Below are 18,104 nucleotides of genomic sequence, written 5' to 3'. Positions count from 1 at the left end.
GTACAATCTGATTTTTATTCCTGATATGGTGTGTTTTCAAGAAGGAGTGGAAATGTACTAAAATTAAGATAGTGGTGATGGCTGCATACCACTGCAGATATACCGAAAACCAGAGACTTGAACACTTTAAATTAATGGTATGTTATGTGAATTACCTCTCAATAAAGCTGTTTAGAACAGCACAGGTCAGATTTGGCAGAAGGGCTATAGCTGGCTGGTGCTGCTCAAGACAACTGTCATAGTTCCTTTCCTTCATTGCACTGATCCCTAAATGAGCCAGGGGGAATCTATATGTCAGCACATCTGCTCCTCACCCTCAGCACACTGGCTGGGAAGCTCTACTGTAGAACGCTGGAGCCCCAGAAACTTGGGATGGCAGGTCCCTGGGTTTTCATGTGATTTATTAAAACCTTGTTTCCAACACAGCCCGTGGGATATTTTCTGCTCCCTGGCCCTAGTGTCATGACATCATCCATTCAGGGAGACCAGAGTGATACCCTGATGGGGGTGAGAAAGATATCAAATGGTAAGCCACTGTCACTGTCAAGAACATGATCCCTGGGGCACCTGGGTGGTTCAGTTGTTTAAGCGTCCGACTTCGGCTCAGGTCATGATCTCACAGTGTGTGGGTTCGAGTCCCATGTTGGGCTCTCTGCTGACAGAGCCTGGAGCCTGCTCAGATTCTGTGTCTCCCTCCCTCTCTGCCCCTCCCCTGCTCACTCTCTGCTCTGCCTCTCAAAATAAAATAAAGACATTAAAAAAATAATTAAAAAAAAAAAGAACATGATCCCTCACATCAACCCAGTGGGAGAATACGGTGGGGGAAGTGGGAGAATCCCCAGCCCAGGTGTCTCTCCAGTCCAATCATGGGCTTCCCTGCAGTTCCCACAGGGTTTGGTGCCGCTTTAGCAAGACCACTTTCATTGCAAACTGGAGCTGAAACTGCCCCCACTTGCTCCTTTCTGTCTTGTGACCCCATGACCTGGAAAGCCAGGTGGGCATTAACAAAAGGCAAGTTCCATCACAGTGGCCTTTGTGTTCAAGGTTGTAACCCCAGCACCTGGCATGTAGAATGCAATCATTATTTCTAGAGTGAATCAATGAGTGAATACTTAAAATCTAGAAGATATTGAGTCCACTTACTAACCATAACATTGGGCAACTAACTACAACATGGTTGGATGATCTCATGGATCTGTAATGCAAACTCAGAATATTTTTTTTAAAAACCCATGATGCACACTATGTCTTAAAAACAAAGGTTCTTGAATGAGAAACTCTTCTAAAAGTGAAAAATAATCCAGAAGATGTAGGTTAACTTAAAAAATAAACAGATCCACTAAAAGGAGAAAATCACAAATAAAAAATTATCACACAGGATTAAGATGCAAATGTCTTTATTTTTTTTTATTTTTTTTTTTTGCAAATGTCTTTAATCAATAATGAAAAATACTAACCACTATCCAGAAGGTAAACTCCATTTAGCCAACCCCCACAGAACTTGAAAGGTTGTATTTGGATTAATCATTGAGGTTTACTAAGCTATTTATAACAAAACACTTTTTTTTTTAACAAAACACTTTTAAACTAGGCCCTTTACTGACAAGAGAAGAGATGTTTCACAGGGCTTACAAATGCTGTTTTCTCATTACCACCTTTTCACGAGAGTCATGGAGACTGCACGCCACATATAGCAGGACTGAATACTCTCCACCGCGACAGCATTAACAACATCAAATACTTGAGGTTGGTATCCATCAGGAAGCTTCAGAGATTCCAAGGTGAAAAAGATGCTGTTATCAATCACCCCATTTCTTGTATTTAGGCTAGTAATGCAGACCTGTAATTACAGATAATAGAAATGTGTATGTAAAAGCATTGTACGCTGTGACAAGGTCAGCACCTCCTTTCTCTGGCCTTAGTCTGTAGGTCACTCTAAATCAGTGATTCCCAGCCTGGTTGCCATGTTTGTCACACCCAGGGCACTCTGGAAAACTACCATGCTGCCAGACCCCACCTCACAGCAGCCAAGTCCATATCCCTGCAGATGGGGCCCCGGTCTAGGGTCTAGGAATAGAAACGCTGCTCTAAATGTAACACACAATGTCCATTAACCTCTCTAGTTATAGTTGAGAGAGTGAAAGGGGTAGAGTGAGAAAGGAATGTGGTGGCCAACCAAATGTCATTGCCTTACTTCCTGGATCGCATCCCAAGCGCCATCTGTCCCTTTGTACAAAGTGACTTTACCACTCACTTCCTGTCTCCACTATCCAAATCACACCCAGAATTTACTCCAAGTGCTGGTCCCACAACCTCTCCATTCATTCTTCCCCAACAATTCCCTCAACATGATTTGTTTTCTATTCCGGTTGCTCTCAGAACATTTTAATACCTCCCAAGTAAACTACCTAATTTAGATTTTAATTACATGTGTGTTCTGTATTATTCCTGAATTATTTCCCTTCAGAAGCATAGTCCATTCAGTAAGAAAATAGAACCCTCTTAGGCTAAGAATGGCTTTCCCAACACACCCCACGGAATCGAGAGCAGCAGCAATGATCACTAGTGGGAGGAGAAGCAAAAACAAATAACGAGAGTGACAGGCAAACAAGCTACCTCATGCACATGCTTATGTCTCAGAGGCTTCACCGACAGGGCCCTGCTGGTCAAGGTCTCTAACTCGGTGCAAACCTCAACTTCCACTCGGTCCCCTGGGTAAGGCTCGAAACCTAAAATAGCCATGGAGAGAAGCCGAGTTGAAATATTCTTGGTAATGTTATGCTTCACCATTACTTTGATGTTGTAATACCCTAAAACAGTTTCTCTTACATTGAAAGTACATTTTGAACCTTTTATTTATTTATTTATTTATTTATTTATTTTTCTTAATTATTTTATTTTTTAATTAAATAGTTTATTACCAAGTTGGTTTTCATATAACACCCAGTGCTCTTCCCCACAAGTGCCCCTCTCCATGACCTTCACCCCCCATCTCCTTCCCCCCTCCCTCTTCAGCCCTCAGTTTGTTTTCAGTACAAACTTCCTCCTCCCCCTTCCCATGGTCCTCTGTTAGGTTTCTCCTGTTAGACCTATGAGTGACAACATACGGTATCTGTCCTTCTCTGCCTGACTTATTTCCCATGCTGCTCTCAAAGAGATGGCCTTGTGATGCCCAGATGATGCTTTTCCCCAAGAGACTTTGTTAAATCAGGGACAAAAACCAATGCATAAAGGATTATAAACATCCTTTCTGACAGAAGTACTTACAGGTTACTGTAATTTAGCATTTTGTAAATTTAGCATTTTGAACCTTTTAAAACAAGTAACCTGTACAAGATTATCTCCAAACCTTATTTGAAAGCATTTTAAATATTTTTTAAAAGAGCATCTGTTAAGGTTTTTCATTTTAGAATGGAAATGAAAACTCCTATATGAATGGAAAAATTACAAAAATACTAGCATCCAATAAATGAAACGGTAACAAATGATAGCATGAATTTTGAAGAACATTATGTATCTGTCCCTTGTTGCACATTATTTTCAAGTCCAAAGTCCACCTCAAGTATTAAAGAGCCTCTGATTCAAGCCAAGGATGCTGGAGAAGTAGTTCTAATGTGAACATCCTCTTGCCAAATAGCATGTTCCAAATTTGACCCTAGAAATGATGCCTATAACCATCTCCAAATCCAATCTATAAAATTAAAAATAGTTAAACCCTAATATTAAATTTTAAAAGATGTAAATTGTACCTTTACAAACAACATCTAGCAAAATGTAAGTTGTATGATCAATGTGGTCAGCTCCTTCCACTGCAGGGTTAACACAGGGAAATGGAACACTGGCATTGGAGTAGGACACTCCAGTGCCATGGCAACTATCACAGAGAAGAACCACCTGTGAAATACAGAAACAATTATCACAAACATAACACAAGTTTAAAAGGGAGAAACATGCTTAAATCAGTGTCATTCAAGAAGTGGTTTAAACAACTATAACAAACAGTGGTGAATAGATTTCACCTGACAAGCATATCATAGCCATGAGATGATGATAAAATAATGAATGAGTTTTATATCTTTTGTTACTTTATTTTTAAAAGACGTTTACAGGGGTGCCTGGGTGGCTCAGTTGGTTGAGCATCTGACTTCAGCTTAGGTCATGATCTCACAGTTCGTGGGTTCGAGCCCCGCATCGGGCTCTGTGCTGACAGCTAGCTCAGAGCCTGGAGCCTGCTTCTGATTCTGTGTGTCCCTTTCTCTCTGCCCCTCCCTTGCTCATGATCTCTCTCTGTCTCTCAAAAACAAATAAATGTTAAAAAAATTTAAAAAAAGAAGTTTACAAAAATTGAGCAGAAATTTCCCATATATTCCTTTCTGCCATCCTTAGTTTGCCCTATTACTAGCATCTTGCATTTGTCTCATTGGTACCTGAAAGAGTGGGATTTGATGTAGGCTGTGAGAGAAGAGAAAGATTTTTACCTGGCAAATGGGGGTATGGTTGAGGACAGAGGCAGGGAGATGGCAAGGGAGGAGAGGCAACACATCTCAGTATAGGAGAATAAGGAAGAAAACTAAAAGATTTCAGATCAGTGCCCCCAGAGGGAGAGAGCATGAGATAGGGTTGGGAAGATAATGGGGGTAGAGGGAAGCTCTAAAAAGAAATAGGTCCGACTGGGTGGCTCAGTGGGTTAAGCATCTAACTTTGACATAGGACATGATCTCATGGTTCTTGAGTTCAAACCCCACATCAGGCACTGTGCTGACAGCTCAGGGCCTGGAGCCTGCTTTGGATTCTGTGTCTCCCTCTCTCTCTGCCTCCCCACAGCTTGCACTCTGTCTTCCCTCTCTCAAGAATAAACATTAAAGAATGCTTTTAATTTGAAAAGACAAAATTACAGCTTAATCTATCTACAATAGGGAAGCATTCAAAACCTTTATAATTAGAAGTGTAGTGGCCTTTATTTTGTATTTTGCTTTTCTAATTATACAAATAATACATGTTCATTACAGAAAAAAGGGAAAAAAACACCTACACATAATCCATAAATCTATTACCTATCTAAAGATAAACACACTGACCACCTTCTGATACTTACCCCATTCCAGATGTTTTAACTGTGAAAAAATATCTGTGAACTATTTTAAGAAAATATTTAATATTATACATGCATTATCAATATATCACCAAATGACCACAAATATGTCAATAGACTATTGAAAGGTTATTTTAAAACGTTTAAAAAAAGTATTTAATATGGCATGCCATTGAATGGAAGTGCCATAATATATTGATTCAATTCCACACAGTTGGACTTTTGGCTTATATCCTAATACGTAGCCTACTTGCCTGATTTATTTCTGTAGGATAAGCTTGTAGTGGAATTTCATGGTGAAAAATTTCTAATGGAAACTTGATCCATGGAGGTGCAAATTCGTTTTTATATTTCTTTTTTGAGTACCCTGACTCATGGCCTAATTCCATTTATTTACCCATGTATTTCCAGCTACCAGTGCCAATCTCATGGTCATTTCCCCCTCATTCACTATCACTGAGGAATGAAGCACCAGGCTCCCAACTATTTATCCACTACCACTACTGTCAGTATCCAAATGAATGATCTATAAGATGCCCTGACATCTCTGTTGCCTGTCTCTACACTAACCTCTATACTTAGTAAACATGCCCTCTCACAATCTGAAACTATCTATCTGCACCTCAAAACTAAAACATCACTGTTATTTTTTAATTAAACAAATATTTGATGTCCATTAATGCAAAATTAGTAAACCCAGATGTTTTCTCTGAGAAAATAAAGGCCACTGGACAGGACCTCCTGTATCAACCTCCTGGCACCTATCCTACCTTTCTCTGCCTTCCCTCCTCTAATAATGGAGGGTCATCCAAGCCCCTTACCCAAGGCTGACCCCCCTCACTGGGCACATGGTACTATTCCTTCTTGCCTCCTTATAGACTTAACCCTTACTAAGTTATTGCTTCTCTTCCTCCTACATGGACAATATTTCTCGTTCTAATGAATCAACATACAAACACTCTCTAGATGCTCCTATCTTTTTTTGTTGGTAAGTATTTTTGTGAATTTTATTCACATTAACTTAAATTTATGGATCAATTAAATAACTAAAAGTTGTAAAACATTCTTTCCAACCAGAAGCATGGTCTGACTTTCCATCGCATCAATTCTCTTTTTATTGCCATCAGGAATGTTTTGTAGCTGTCTTCATTTTTATTTTATGTGTTATTTTTTTAATTCCAGTATCATTGACATACAGTGTTGTATTAGTTTCAGCTGTACAATATAGTGATACAACAATTCTATACTTTACTTACTGCTCATCACAATAAGTGTAGTCTTAGTCCTATCTAAAAAACAAAAAAACAAAAAAACAAAAAAACAAAAAACCTTCCTTCAGTCTCATTTCTTTGCTCCTCCTCCCAGCAAAAGATATTTAAAGAATCATCTATACTCACTTCCCTATCTCCCATTTCCATCTCATTGTTCTCCAATTAGGCCTTATATCTCCAACATGCCTCTAAAACTGCTCTGAAGGGGCATTTGGGTGACTCAGTCAGTTAAGCATCTGACTCTTGATTTCGGCTAGGGTCATGAACTCATGGTTGGTAAATTCGAGCTCCACATCCGGCTCTGTGATTACAGAACAAAGCGTGCTTGGGATTCTCTCTCTCTCTCTCTCAAATAAATAAATAAATATTAAAAAATTTTTAATAAAAAAATACAACTGCTCTTAAGATTACCAGCAACCTTCAGAGTGCCAAACCCAATGGTCAATTTTCTCTGCTCTCACCACTCAACCTCTTAGCATTTGATTCTGTTGAAAAACCTTGCCCGGCTTCTGTGCGAGCACCTTCTCTTGGAGAGACCCCATCTCAACCTCAGGTTAACATCCTCTTCCTGTCCCTGAACGGAATACACCAAGTTACAGACATGGTGTCCCATCAGTATCTCAAGCTTGGCATGGACAAAATTTAACATATCTTGAACTTCCTACAAAAAACTACATCTCTCATCTTCTCCATCTCAGAAAATGGCAAGTCAGTTTACCTAGACAAGATGGACACATTATAATATATAAAAATGAAACTCCACAAAACTGAAAAAACAGTCTTGGGGAAAATACTGGCAAAACATTCATATTGTAAATTTCCTAAAGCTCTAATTTCCATAACATACAAACAGCTCTGATGCTCCTACTATAAATAGCTCCTAATTTGAAATAGCTCAAAGAAAAAAAATTGCTGTACTTTCCCCAACACTTAAGAAAATGCAAAATAAAATTATGGGACTACCTTTCTTTAAAGATTGGGTAAGATATCAAAGATTGAAATATTTCCATCCTTGTCAATATTGGCAAACAGGCACATTCACAGCCTGCTATTGACAGTTCCAATTAGTTCAATAAAGCTGAATCATAATTTGACAGTATCTATTAAAATGGTAAATATCTACATTGAGGTGATGGTTGCATGACTCAGTAAAATTTACTAAAAATGTCATTGAACTATGTCCTTAAAAATGGAGACTTTTGGGGTGCCTGGGTGGCTCCAGAAGTTGAGTGTCAAACTCTTGATTTCAGCTCAGGTCATGATCCCAGAGTTATGGGATCAAGCCCCAAGTTGGTCTCTGCCCTGCCTGTGGAACCTGCTTAGAATTCTCTCTCTCTTTCTCTCTCTCTCTCTCTCTCTCTCTCTCTCAAAGTTAATAAATAAATGTAAAAAAAGAAAATAAAATGTATGTCTGTTCACCTAGCAATTACATTTCAACAAAATCAAAAATTCTTCACCAGGGTAGAAAAGGAAGTTGCAGTATAATAATATATACTCTAATAATTATTATTGTTGCAATATAATAATATAGACTAATAAAATTATTATTGTTAACCATATTTTTAATGCTAAAGAATATATATACAATTTCTACTTTTATAAACAGAAAGCCCTACAAAGATAGGAACGAGTGTACCACACAATACAGTGAATTGGACTTCAAATTCCACTCTACCTCTGCCAGGCCAGGTCACCTTAGAGACGCTGAAATAAATAGAAGCAAGGTTGAAAGCTCCCCAGAAATAAAGACAGCCCCCAAATTCATACTAATCTTACTTTTATCGCTTTCAATCCATATATTTCATCTTCTTCCACAACGACAATGACTTTTTGTCCCACTTTAGGAAACATATTGCCATCCACAACATCACTACTGAAGTAGATCATGTCATCAATCAAGCCATGATTCCCACAGACCTTTGTCACAGCTCCCTGAATATTTTTTAATGTATCACCTGAGAGATGGGTAAACAGAAAAATGTTTCGTTAATCAATCTCCAAAGTACGACACAGGAGAAATAAACCCTACCAGAGGAATATATGGTAGACAATGATCTAGATCTAGAAATGAACCAGACTTAGTTTGAGATACAGAGGGACAGAGTGATTAAGTGTTTGGGAGGCATAATGCTCATGTGAAAAAGTTGGTTCCACCATTTCTCTGTAAGGCACGTGGCCTAATCAATGCCCTTGTTAGTGGAGCTCTGCGGTAGAGGGCCCTGAGTCAGGAACCAGACTGGCTGTGAACACAGCTCTTCCCTTTACCATCTGTGTAACCCTGGGCACATTTCTTAACCTCTCTTAATTTGTTTTCATCTGTAAAATCAGGGCATTATTAATGTCTGCCCAAGAGAATAGATCTTAAATGTCTTCACCCCCCCCCCGCATACACAGACACAAAGGATAACTATGTAAGGTGGTGGATGTGTTAATGAACCTTATTGTGCAATCATTTCACAACATATACATATAATAAGTCATAATGTACACGTTATAGGGCGATGTGTGAATTATGTCTCAACAAAGCTGTGGGGGAGGGTTGTTATAATTATCAACTGACATGTACATGTCAACTGCTTAACACTGTGAATTCTCCCACAGGTTAGAGCTTACATGTTTGTTGTTGTCATGGTTTCTGCATCTAGAGAGTCTTTAAATGGCCATATTGTTATAGAATTTTATCATTATCAACAATAGCAGCAGCAGCACCTGGAGATTATTCAAACATCTCACCAGGCAATGCACATACAGAGATCTGGGGGTTTAAATCTAGCCCAAATGTGCATCCAAAACACTCAGATTTATTTTTTTTTGAACAAACATACTTAGTAAGCCATAATTTGAGATCTGAACCTAGAGACAACCTGCAGAGCCCACACTATGAACCACAACACATTAGGTGCCTCCCCAAAGTGAGGCTGGGAGAAATGGAGAGGGTGGCTGGGAGAAATATTGATTATAATAGATTATGGTTTCAGGGGGCACATAGGGGGCTCAGTCTTAATTTTAAGCACCCCACTCTTGGTTTCCGCTCATGTCATGATCTCATGGTTTGTGCGTTCCAGTCAGGCTGTGCTGGCAGTAAGGAGTCTCCTTGGGAGTCTCTCTCTCTCTCTCTCTCTCTCTCTCTCTCTCTCTCATTCTCTCTGCCCCTCCCCTGCTTGTGCTCTCCCTCTCTTTCCTCTCTCAAAATAAATAAACTTAAAAAAATAGAGTATGGTTTCAAAAGCCAAGAAAATCCTGAAAACCTTTTTTTTAAAAATGGGTCAAATTTATCAAGTAAAGTCATAAAACACAAGAAAGGGGCACCTGCCTGGCTCAGAATATAAGGATATTGATCTCTGGGTTGTGAGTTCAAGCCCCTGGTTAGGTTTGGGGATTACTTTAAATATATTAACATATATATTACTTTATATATGTTAATATATAAATTACTTTATATATTAAACTATATATTTTACCATATTATATATATTACTTTATATACTAAACTATATATTTTACCATATTATATATATTACTTTATATATTAAAATCTATATTTTACCATATTATATATTACTTTATATATTAAGAAATATTTTTGCCATATATATTACTATATATAATTAATACTATATATATTAATATATATAATAAAACACAAGAAAGGGTAAAGGACAAGAAGGCTACTGCTGCTCGGGCTCAAGAAAATATGTCAGAAACTCTTCTGCATTGTCCCATGGGCAAAACTACAGCGACCGCACGTGGCAGGGAGAGCTTCCCGCTAAGGCTAAGCCACGGCCTACAGTGGCCGACTTCGCCGCGACGCCGCCACCGCTGCAGGGCTCTGCGGGCAGAGAAGCCGCATGTGGTGCGGGCACCAGGGAGGCCGGGTCCCAGCAGGGAGGACGGCGAGGACCAAAGACACACTTATCCTGTGGAAGGAAGGGCCTCCGAGGCGGGGCACACACATGAACCGGGTGTTCACTCCCCCCTGGGCGTGTGTCCCTGACCTAGCTGGAACGTGGACGGGACCGTCCCCTGACTTCCCTCGTGAGGTTTTCTGAGCATCAGATGGCACGAATGCCCCTGAGCCCCGAAGCCCCGTGCTTGGCACAGATGAGCGCTCGGCTCGTCCAATGGACGTGTTTCAGAGCAGGGACGCCGTCCACCCCGGCAAACCCTGTCCGCTTTCATGGGTGCCCCCCCACAGCATGATGGCGCCCACGCAGGTGTCCCCTGAGCCAGCAGCTCAGTGCCAGACTCCGGGGCGGGATTTCAGGACACAACAGTCAGCACGTTAACTGTGGCCCCTGGCCGTGTACCAGCGACAGACATAGGAATTGACCACTTGGGTTCAAGTACTCGAGTGTTTGGGAAACGAGATCAAATGCACCGTCAAATTGGGGAGACCTGCTACGACCGGACATAGGAAAAGTAATCTGGCAGCCATTTCGTGACATACGCACAATGTAAATTCTAAGGGTGTCTGAGGAAATGCAAAGGTGGGGCACAGCTCCCCGGGGGCCTTCTCGACCTACACCACCGTTGCCTTGGGCAGGAAAGTTCGGGGCGCGCTCAGGGACTCGAGGATGCCTTTCGACAAAGGAGGCACTGCCACGGGCATTCGACGTCCTTCTGAGCCCCTAAGACTCTGAACCCGGAGAGGGGAGCACCTGTAGGGGCAAGTCCCTGGGGCAGAGGAGAGGAACTGAGTACCTTCCAGGAGCCTCATAGGCTGCTCCTCCTTGGCCTCCGAAGAGTCTGCTCTTCTCCAGAAGAAGGCCAAAGCCCTGGAGAGAAGTCGAAGCATGGTCTCCAAGATGGCTTCTCAGCCGCCCAGCCGCACTTTTACCACAGATCTGCTCCGGCGTGTCAGTCGTCCCTCAGCACCACCACGCGTCTGTCTCGTCGGAGAGCCTACGCTCAGGCGCCCACACGAGGAGCCTTAGCACGCCCACCATACAGCCAATGGGGGGGCGCCAGGCTCCATGGAAGCCAATGAGAAGTCGTGAGCTGTTGGGCGGGACTTCACGGGGCTCCTCCAATCAGAGGCAAGGGAAGAAATGTGGTGGCCAACCGGAAATGGCACCTATTTGACTAGAGGGTCTCTGTGGGCTTCTGTAGGGAGCGTCTGATGCCGGTCTTGGAAGGTGGCCCAGCAACTTGCCCCAGGGCCTTGCTCCCAGATGTGTGATATCCCCTCCTCACTACCTCACTTCTTTTCTCTTCCCTTGTTTCTAGGTGCTATCCACACACCACCACCACCACTGCCCCCGGCCGCCACCCCACCAACATCACCAGCTCATCCCTAAACTCTCTCCACAGAGAGATCAGTGTTGAGCTCTAAGCAATGGCTTTCTGTTCATTTTTTTAATGTTTTTTTTTTTGTATTTATTTTTGAGAGACGGAGAGAGACATTGCAAGCAGGGGAGGGTCAGAGAGAGAGGGAGACACAGAATCTGAAGCAGCCTCCAGGCTCTGAGCTAGCTGTCAGCACACTGCCCGATGCGGGGCTCGAACCCACAAACCATGAGATCATGACCTGAGCATAAAGCCGGACGCTTAACCGACTGAGCCACCCACTCGCCCCTCTGTTCAATGTTAAATGATACCACAGATACTGTAGGAAAGCTGATCTTGTGGTCTACTTATGTATCAAAATATAGGCTGTGTCTTGCTCTTGGAAGGGAGTCAACTGTGTCAAAGCACTCACTATGCATTATGATCCCAGGAGCCACTTATTTTTTTAATGTTTTTTAAGATTATTAATTTATTTTGATAGAGAGACAGAGAGAGAGAGAGAGAGAGAGAGAGAGAGAGAAGCAGCGAGAGAGGGAGAGAGAGAATCTCAAGCAGGCTTCATGCTATCAGCACAGAACCTGACTCAGGGCTCAAACCCACGAACCTTGAGATCATGACCTGAGCTGAAATCAAGACTTGGTCGCTTAATCAACTAAGCCACCCAGGCCCCCGGGGAGCCACTTTTAAATATGACCTGGAGATGAGGATGGCTAGGGAAAGAGGGCTAAGTGATGTAGCACTATGCAGAGCATTTAAATTGTATCACTACTATTTTCTTTTCAAATATTTATTTATTTATATTGAGAGAGTGTGTGAGGGAGAGAGGGGCAGAGAAGACAGAGAGGGAGAGAGAGAATCCCACGCAGCCTCCATGCTGCAGGGCTGGACTCGAGGCTCAATCGGACAAACTCTGAGTTCATGAGCTGAGCCAAAATTAAGAGTCAGACGCTTAACTGGCTGAGCCAACCAGGCGTATCACTACTATTTTCTTTTGGAAACCATGCAGACGTCCCATTAAGAATATTAAATGAGATTTGGGGTTGTTTTGTCATCCTTAAAAATAAAATAGCCAGGGGGACCTGGGTGGCTCAGTCGGTTAAGCAGTCGACTTCAGCTCAGGTCATAATCTCGTGGTTTGTGAGTTCGAGCTCCACGTCGGGCTCTGTGTTGACAGCTCAGAGCCTGGAGCTTGCTTCAGATTCGGTGTCTCCTTCTCTCTCTGCCCTTCTTCTGCTCATGCTCTGTCTCTCGGCTTCTCAAAATTAAATAAACATTTAAAAAATAAATAAGTAAAATAGCCAGTGGGGCACCTGGGTGGCTCAGTCACTTAAGCATCTGACTCTTGGTTTTGGCTCAGGTTGTGATCTCATGGTTTAGTGGGTTCCAATCCCCCATCAAGCTTTGTGCTGGCAGCTCAGAGCCTGCTTGTGATTCTCTCTCTCTCTCTCTCTCTCTCTCTCTCTCTCAATCTGTCTCTCCCCCTCCCCCACTCATGCTGTCACTGTCTCTCCAAATAAATAAATAATCTTAAAAAATAAAGTAGCCAGTTATTTTAACAGCAACATGAGTTTACCAATTGCAATTCAGGACACATGAACTATAGTGAATTGTAAGCAAGTACAGAGTACAACAAAGAGCTTTCTTTTACAGAAGAGAGGAATTTGGGATGTGTGGTTTTGAAGGAAGGACATTGGAGGAGAGTGAGAGTCCAGGGTTGTGATGGCCTCTCATTGGCTGAGTTGTGGCAGCTTCTCATTGACTGAGTTGCTGCTGAGCAAGGAGGAAATCTTCCTTCCTCTTGCTGGAGTAGGAAAGTACGTTCCTTCCTGTTGGGTCTACAGATGTTGTTGACAAATGGTAGTGTGTGAGAGCTCTCCTTTTAGGGCTTTCCCACTCCATTTTAAATGATGTTTCCTTTATTCATTTTCACCTTTCCCACCTTTTGATCATTTTCCTCTAAAGCAGCACTGATCAAGAGTTAAGTTTTCCACATTTACTGGTTTTGTCCCTCAGTGCCAGGAAGGATCCTTCATGGTTGCCATATCTCACATCGGAGGAAAAGTGCACAGACTGGAAACCGTTGAGATCACATTTGGTAACGAGAAGGATACGAAGGAGAATTCTCGGGCATTTACACCTGAAGTGTATATCTTATCAGGGTTGTAAGCATTGGAGATCATCTCAAAGCATTGGGCTAGTATCACCCTGTTCCACATGTTGTTTCAACAAAGGTTTATCAGGCTCATATACAAAGCTAAAAAATAATTATACAAAGTAGAATTGAAAGTAACATGACAAATCTCTTTCAGCAATGGTTCTAAACCTGGCACCCCAGCCAAAGGTAACCAGCTAAAGAGGTCAAAGAACCATGGATCGTTAGGTTAAATTCATTGTGGCCAATGTGCTTATTCTCTCATTTTATGCAATTGTGTTTCTACTTCCCCAGAGGAATTGCTCCAAGTGTGGCAGGTGGTATTGGCTATCGCATAAGCACTTTCTTGCTCAGCAAATAGATGACCAAGGGCTGCATGATTATACCAAACTACTTTAGCTTGTGAGTCAAGTGATTGTTGCTGAGCTACCACTGCACTGGCTGTGGAGTCAACTACCTCCCCTAATGTTATGAAGAGATTTCTGATCATGTGTTCATTGGCACTTATTCTGACCCAAAGAAGAAAGGCTTTCACTACGGAGGCAAATCCAGAGTCATGTACATCTCCTGGAAGTTCCCATTTAAGGCAACTGTAGAGATTTAATGGGATGGACCAATGGGAAGCTTCCAATTTGCTATGTATGTGGACAGGGACAGCCAAACATCCCAATAAACATTAACCTCCAATTCACCAGCTACCTAAACAGTTAGGTCCATGGGAAATACCATCCACCACAGACAAAAATGAAACCAGGGGCGCCTGGGTGGCTCAGTTGGTTAAGCCTCCGGCTTTGGCTCAGGTCAGATCTCACGTTCGTGGGTTCGAGCCCCGCGTCAGGCTCTGTGCTGACAGCTAGCTCAGAGCCTGGAGCCTGCTTCCGGTTCTGTGTCTCCTTCTCTCTCTGCCCCTTCCCCTCTCATGCTCTATCTCTCTCTGTATCAAAAATAAATAAAACATTAAAAAAATTTAAAAAAATGAAACCAGGTGGAACTCAGACTACTCTAGCTAGGGTCTGGTTATTGATAGATCCATTAGCCACAGTTTTGTGATTGAGGCTTTTAAGCCAGGAATCAGAGGAGTTGGGATAACATCCTCTGAGAGGTCATCCCATCCTAAAACAGTCCTTTCTAAAAATCTTGCAAAGAGGAATTAGCTGATTGGTATTTCCCTTGGGCACAGGGAGACAGGACACAGATAAGGAAAAGAACATGGAAGGTGGTGAAGATTATAGAATTTGCAAAGATGGAGGGATTTCACTGAGCTAGTACAGTTATGACTGAAGAAAGATGGAGGCAAGGTATGAGGACACGGGCCATAATAGCATAACTTGATAGGTAAGACCCATAGCTTGTGGGTTTAACTGAAAGTGGCATTTGGAACTAAGGACAAATTAGTTAAAAGTAAGACACCATGAACAGATCCAGAAGGCAGAAAAATTTCCTCTTATGCAATAGATTGGGAAATGTGGATAAGAGCATTATTTTTCCAAGAATGAGCAGGAGAAAATAAGGTAAGAAGCAACAGTGAGAAAATGGTATGTTGTATACATGATAACTGACCATAGCCTACTGCAATAGACAATTTAAAGCACTTCCAGTGAGGTGTAGAAATCTTACTTCCATTTAGGTCTATTTAACCTTTTCACTTTTATAGTTTTTTAAAAGCACATTTGTTTATTTTGGGAGAGTGGGGTGTAGAGAGAGGAGAGAGAAAATCCCAAGCAGATCCACACTGGAAGCGCGGAGCCCAATGCGGGGCTCAAACTCACGAAATGTGGGATTATGACCTGAGCCAAAATCAACAGTCAGATGCTTAACTGGCTGAGCCACCCAGGCGCCCCTAACCTTTTCACTTTTAAATAAAATGTGTCAAGTATTTCCTCCATATAAGATGAAATTATAATTTTTGCCCCAACCATCAAGATAATTTTGAGAACTCAAGAAGAAGATAGTCTACTATATTTTCTCTTATTTTTACCCATTCCAATTACTCTTTTTCCTTCCTAAAGTGCCATCCTCCTCAGGTGATCTTTTCCTTTCTATTTAGGAAACTTGCCTTGGCCATTCTTGAAGGGTATAGCTGCTGATCAAAATTTCTTTTAATTTTTTTCATCTGAGAATGTCTTTATTTCCCTTTTATCTCTGAAGGATGTATTAACAGTGATAGAATTTGTGTTTGGAAGGTAAAGTGAACCACCCATTAGTCCCGTTCCTTGCCACCTCCTTCAGTTTCTTTGATGCTTCAGGTTTGCCTTTTTTCCCTTTACCATGTAGGTAGGAATTGCCAGATCAGTATATATGAATTTGCTGAGTTCCTTACACAGTTATAGAGATGCCACAGAAATGTTCAAGTGTGGTGGTGAACAGGCATTTTGAGAGAGCCTAGATACTCAAGCCAGCCCTCCATGTGAAACTGGGATGGGGTCATTGTGAATCCACTTCTTACAGATGGCCTTTTGTAGTGTTTATGTATTTATTTTGAGAGAGAGAAAGAGCATGTGCATGCGTGAGTGGGGGAGGGGCAGAGGGAGAGAGGGAGAGAATACTAAGCAGGCTCTGCACTCTCAGTGCAGAGCCTGATTTAGGGTTCAGTCTCACCAACTGTGAGGTCATGATCTGAGCCAAAATTAAGAGTGGATGATCAACAGAGTGAGCTACCTAGGAAACCCCAGACAGCTTTTTTTGAAAAGGATCCTGCGTGGCTCTGTTGGTTAAGCATCTGACTCTTGGTTTCAGGTTATGACCTCACAGTTTATGGGTTCAAATCCCAAATTTGGGACTCTCTTTCTCCCTCTCTCTCTGCTCCTCTCCTGCCCCCCCCTCAAAATAAATAAACTTTAAAAATTAGAACATAAAAATAAAAGTTATATGTATAAGTAAGCAGGACTATTTCCACAATTTATTAAATAGTCTTTAATAAATGGTCAAGTTTAAGTTGGATTTGCCTTAGAATAAAGATTAGATGAAACCACAAAAGTGTTTCTAAGCACACCATTAAGAAATGCCATGAACAAGGGCAAATAAAAACCTAAGAAGATCCTGTAGAGTAGCCAGGGCAAACAATGGATTAAGAGGAGTGTTTAGAAATCACTATGTGATTTGAAGGAGTTCAGGACACGCCATGCCAAAATGCGCCACTTTGGTATATTATTTTGAGCTAAAAGCCCTTGAAACATAGTGAATGCAGGGAGAGGCTTTCTCTGAAAACTCTGAAAATTAATAAAAGGAAACCTCATGGGAGACCAGCAGAGGGGGCTCTTCTGTCCTACCATTCCTTGTATATTGCAGACCCTGAAAGGAAGAGACCTAGCTTTCAAATAGATACTACATTAGCTATTACTACCCCAGCAGAGAAAAGAAAGGTGTTTCTCCTTCCCTCACTGCCCCCCAACAGCCCAGCCAATTAAAGAGAGTCACAACTCAGCCAATGAAAATCTACTATACTTGAAACTCCCAGTTTACTCTAATGTACTTTTTGTTTATAACAGTTGTCCTCCTTTCCTCTCTAAGAGACTTCCTCTCTCTTTTCTTCTCCTGACATGCCTACCATTAAGCCATTGCTTACTTGTCCTGAGTTGTAATTCTCTCCTATTCCCAAATAAATGTTTTTGCTGGTAAATAACATAATTTTATTTTTTACTTAAAATTTTTTGATGTTTATTTCTTTTTGAGAGAGAGACACAGAGCACAAATAGGGGAGGGGCAGAGAGAGGAGGGGAGAAGCAGACTCCAGGCTCTGAGCTATTACCACAGAGCCCGACGAGGGTCTTGAACTCATGGTCTGCGAGTTCATCACCTGAGCAGAAGCTGGACACTTAACTAACTGAACCACCCAGGCACCCCTGACAACTTTATTTTTAAGGTTAACATCCCCTTATGGGCCTAAAGACAAATCCTCCAAAAGGAACTCAATTGTCATAAAACCCCTCCTAAGAAATTTCATCAACCAGGGAAATGGATTCTTACTACAAGGGAGAAAACTAGAAATCCATGCCACATCCAAAATCTTTCACAAACTATCCAATCTCTAGTCTATTCTACTAAAAACTCACTCATGTTTCCTAAAAATCACTTAGTCTCCACTAAATTGCCTACCTCTCCATTCCCCTTCCCCTTCCCTATTAAAATGGTATATAAGCTCTCAAATCACACCGCCTTTCTGGATGTTCATATTTTTTCTACCCCATATCCCCATGCATGTATTATTAAAAATTGATAAAGATGTATGTGTATACCTTTTCTGCTCTTAATCTGCCTATTGTCGATTTATTTCGTACACCTAGGAGGTGTGTACATATAGACT

The 18,104-nt window shown here is 41.6% G+C and overlaps 1 protein-coding gene across 1 annotated transcript; it reads right to left on the bottom strand.

Annotated features, from left to right (window-relative positions):
- Positions 1 to 1,401: 1,401 nt before the first annotated feature.
- CT55 (cancer/testis antigen 55) lies at positions 1,402 to 11,175 on the bottom strand. Its single transcript, XM_029930807.1, has 5 exons — positions 11,065 to 11,175; positions 8,140 to 8,318; positions 3,750 to 3,894; positions 2,617 to 2,729; positions 1,402 to 1,840 (listed from the first exon to the last, which is right to left on the bottom strand). Exons 1-5 carry the CDS (start codon positions 11,156 to 11,158, stop codon positions 1,649 to 1,651), a joined length of 723 nt encoding a protein of 240 aa, XP_029786667.1. The 5' UTR covers positions 11,159 to 11,175; the 3' UTR covers positions 1,402 to 1,648.
- Positions 11,176 to 18,104: the final 6,929 nt, after the last annotated feature.

The sequence above is a fragment of the Suricata suricatta genome, chromosome X, assembly GCF_006229205.1.
Source record: "Suricata suricatta isolate VVHF042 chromosome X, meerkat_22Aug2017_6uvM2_HiC, whole genome shotgun sequence".
Lineage (NCBI taxonomy): Eukaryota > Metazoa > Chordata > Mammalia > Carnivora > Herpestidae > Suricata > Suricata suricatta.
Note: the sequence above shows the minus strand (reverse complement) of the source record. Positions and strands in the feature narration are given on the sequence as shown.

Coding starts and splice junctions, on each gene's coding strand:
- CT55 (XM_029930807.1), bottom strand. CDS start 11,158: ATGCTTCGACTTCTCTCCAGGGCTTTGGCCTTCTTCTGGAGAAGAGCA. Junction 3,895..8,139: donor ATGGATTGAAAGCGATAAAA/GTAAGATTAGTA, acceptor TGTATTTCACAG/GTGGTTCTTCTCTGTGATAG. Junction 2,730..3,749: donor GCTAGATGTTGTTTGTAAAG/GTACAATTTACA, acceptor TGGCTATTTTAG/GTTTCGAGCCTTACCCAGGG.